At 45.2% G+C, this 3665-nt stretch overlaps 1 protein-coding gene across 1 annotated transcript in view; it reads right to left on the bottom strand.

Annotated features, from left to right (window-relative positions):
* LOC122263370 (uncharacterized) overlaps positions 1-1524 on the bottom strand; it is a 28739-nt gene extending 27215 nt beyond the window's left edge. The window contains exon 1 of the mRNA XM_086542973.1: positions 1432-1524. Coding sequence (XP_086399099.1) covers positions 1432-1524 — 93 coding nt within the window. The remainder of the gene's footprint in view (positions 1-1431) is intronic.
* Between the last annotated feature and the right edge of the window lie 2141 nt (positions 1525-3665).

Below are 3665 nucleotides of genomic sequence, written 5' to 3'. Positions count from 1 at the left end.
TCCCCACCCCCAACCTCCACACCACCCCCCAAACAACCAAGTCCATTATCCCAACCCCTCTCCTCAATACCTCAATACCCCTCCCCCCCCTTCGCTACAATACACCTCTACATCCCCCCATTCCCATCTTAGGCACAAGAAGCTTACAGGGATATAAGCAACTTTTACGGTTGTTTATTTTTTCTTCCTTTATTTTTGATTTATGCGCCCTGGTTAAATAAAAGTTCTCCTCCGGCTCGGATTTAAGCTTAACTGCATCACCTTCCTTATCATCTGTACTGTCTGTCTGTTAGGTTCTTTTCCTCTCTCTCTGCTCTTCTCACAATTCTCCTCTTTCTCCTCTCTTCTCGTCTCTCTCCCACTCCCTCTCCATCTCAGCGCTCACATTCTTCTCCTCTCCATCGAACTCTCTCTCCCTCGACCTCTCTTTCATCCTCGTTTTCCATACCCTCTATCACTCTCTCCTCTCTCTCTCTCTCCTCTCCTCCTCTCCTCTTTAATTATTTGTTAATATGACTTTCTCTCTCTCTCTCTCTCTCTCACACACACACTCTCTTTCTTTTTTTCTTTTCTTTCTCATCTCTTTATTTATTTGTTTTTATTACTTTCTCTCTCTCTCTTTTCTCTCTCTCCTTCTTCCCTATACCCTCTTTCCCTCTTCTCTCACTTTCTCCCTCACTCCTCTCTTCTCTCCCTCTTGTTTTTTTTTGGTGTTTCTTTTCAGCCTGCCTATATTTTATTCTTTGCCTTACCTCTCAAATACAACTTTGATTTTTATGTTATGACCATTTATTATAGAATTGAGAGGTTTTGAACTAATTTTCTTTCTGTATCAATTTAATCCTCGATTTTCATCAGAGCGCGTTGTTTAAAACCGCCATCGGTCCCCCGTTTCTCTTTTCAATTTTATTCGCTAATTTCTATCTCCCTTTTCGATTCTCTCAGTCTCTTAATCCTTTTAATCGTTCTTAGTTATCTCTAAGTCCTCATTCCGTCATGTCTACCAGTCTCCACCATTAACTAAGCAATATATGTCATTAATTTTGTACAATAACAACACCTGAAATGAACCGATAAAGAAGCTCAACTAATCTATTCATCTCCATTTCTCTATCTATTCCATCTATCTATCTACATGTCTATCTATCCGGAAACCAAGCACCAAAAGACACATTTCTATTCTATCTCTCAAATTTCTCCCGACTCTCTATCCATTCCATCTGTTCCATCTCTCTGTGCAATAAAATATATATTTTGGTTTCCTCTATTATTAATGATCCCCGGCTTCCGAATTTTTAAAACCGCGCACTACAATAATATCAATCCATTTTCGTATGATGACTGCCCATTACCCATAATCCCATTTTCTATAACGGCGCCATAACAAACCGTAATCACCCCCCTATTTTCTACGATAAGGCCTAACTTTACGAGAATCTCATTTTCTATATTATGGCCGAACCCGCCGGAGAGAAGCCGCCGCCAGAGAGTTCCAGCATCTTTCCAAGGGATCTCAAAAGCCATCTCAAGAGTCCTTCTACGAGAGTTCCTTCATCACCTTCCCTTGACATTTCCCTCCTTATCGAATCTCATCTCCTTTATGAGGTAGTCCTCCCTTCCTCTCCTTGCCCTCTCCCTCTCCCCCCTCCCCATCCTCTTTCTAACCCCTATTCTTTATCCCCCTCTCTCCTCTCTTCCCCCCCCTTCCCCCCCTTCTCCCTCCCCTTCTCCTCCCCTCCTTCATACCCCTCGCCCCCCCTCCCTTCTCTCCCCTCTCTCTCTCTCTCTCTCTCTCTCTCGGCGGGTTCGCGCTCAACGCATCCGAGGGGGGAGACTTTTCCTTATAAGTCCCTCTGGTAAGGCCAAGGTGGGATCGTTGTCTCAGGTCAACACCTTCGAGGTGATGGTGAGTACATCTGAAGGGGAGGGTATGTGCACCCCGGTTGGAAAATTAGTGGATTGAATGCTGATTTGATATGCCAGTTTTTGTCTATAGGGTGTGGAAGATTTGGAATTGGACGTTTAGGGGAACAGGGCCAAACCCCTGTCCTCGAAATCAAATACCTTGGGAAAAAAAGCTGAGAGCTGCCTTTGCGGTCGTAGTGTGAAAGGGATTATTTATATTATTGAAAGAACGCCAGAGAAAAACCGTCACCTAGGCTTGATCGAGAAACCCCCGAAACCGAACGGAGGTCGAGTCCCAGAAGCGGAAGGGAAGACGTAGAGGAAGAGGAAGAGGTTGAGGAATGGAAAAAAGTACGAATGGACGAGAGGACGAAAGGTCGTGGAGGAGGAGGAGGAGGAGGAAAAGAAGAAGAAACACAATAATAAGAAAAAGAAGAAGAAAGAGGAAGATGAAGAAAAAAGAGGAGGAGGAGAAGGAAAAAGAACAAAAAATGGAAGGAAGAGAAGGAGACGATGAAAGAGATTAACACCCTTAAGATAAAAAAAACTTTAAACCTCAAAGCGGTTTCTTTCTTTAATTGTTTTTTTTTTTTTTTTTTTTTTTGGGGGGGTGGAGGGGGGGGGATTTTTTTTGTTTTTTTTTTTTTGTCTCCTCATAGTACCTCGCGTGTTACACCTTCCCCTTTATACTTTATAGCCTTCATATGTCTTTCTTCTTCTACACTTAAACACTAAGTCCTATTTTCCAACAAAAATACAATCACCTATTCACCATCCGTAAAATTCAGTCAAAACCGTTCCTCCCATAAATGAGGTGAAGGAAATTATTGGCTTTTAACATCATTATACAATTTCTGCCACCACAACGTCGGCCACCACTCCATATCCTTTTAAATCGAATTCTCACTTCCTCCTTCGACTCGTGCCATATACTCGCATACTCCGAGGTGTCTACGTTCTCTTCTCCCCATTGGTTCCTAGCCTTCAGAAGCCTATCTCCTCCCTCTCCTGAGCAGCCGAGTTGAGATAGTAATACTAAGTTCGAACGAGAAGACACTCCGCCTCTGAATAAAGACCTCTAACAACACAAAAATCCGAGACTCCTGCCTCGTACTTCCTCTTTTCACTTCGTCCTCACTGAATCTTAACTCCTCGGCCTCCTCTGCATACCGCCTCCTAATCTGCCTCCTCCTTACTACCTACAAACTCCTTACCTACCTTCCTCCTGCCTCCACCTCCTACTCGCTCCCCCCTACCCTTCCTCCATCTTTCCTTATTCATATCTTCCTCATACCAATCCTCCTCCTCCTCTTACACTAATCATGCTTCTACCAGACTCCTCCTCTCCTCCTCCTCCCTCCTCCTGGTCCTTTTCCCGTCCACTGGGCCCCCTACGCCAACCTGCTCCTAGCCCTCCTACCTACCTATCCTCCTCCTCCACCTCCCCTCCTCCTAACACCATTGCCAGCAAACTGCACCATCCCTCTATCCCTCCTCCTCCTATGACCTCCATCCATCCTGCTCCTCGCTCCCTCCTAGCCTCCTCCTCCTCCTCCCTTTCTCATACTAATCCTTCTGCCCTCCTGCCTCCACGCTCCACCCTCTTCCCATTTCGGAAACTAAGTGATATCCGAGAGATAAATCCCGAAGGTGGCTTTCTGTTGTTGAGGTGTTGTTGGTGACCTCGTGTGTGTGTGGGGGGTGTGTAAAGGGGGGGTCCAGAAATGCACAGCTGATCTGGCTAATGGGAGCCCACGAGT

The sequence above is a fragment of the Penaeus japonicus genome, unplaced genomic scaffold (genome assembly GCF_977035675.1).
Source record: "Penaeus japonicus unplaced genomic scaffold, GWHDUDI00000001_assembly GWHDUDI00000013, whole genome shotgun sequence".
Taxonomy (NCBI): domain Eukaryota; kingdom Metazoa; phylum Arthropoda; class Malacostraca; order Decapoda; family Penaeidae; genus Penaeus; species Penaeus japonicus.
This window is presented reverse-complemented; position numbering and strand designations above follow the sequence as displayed.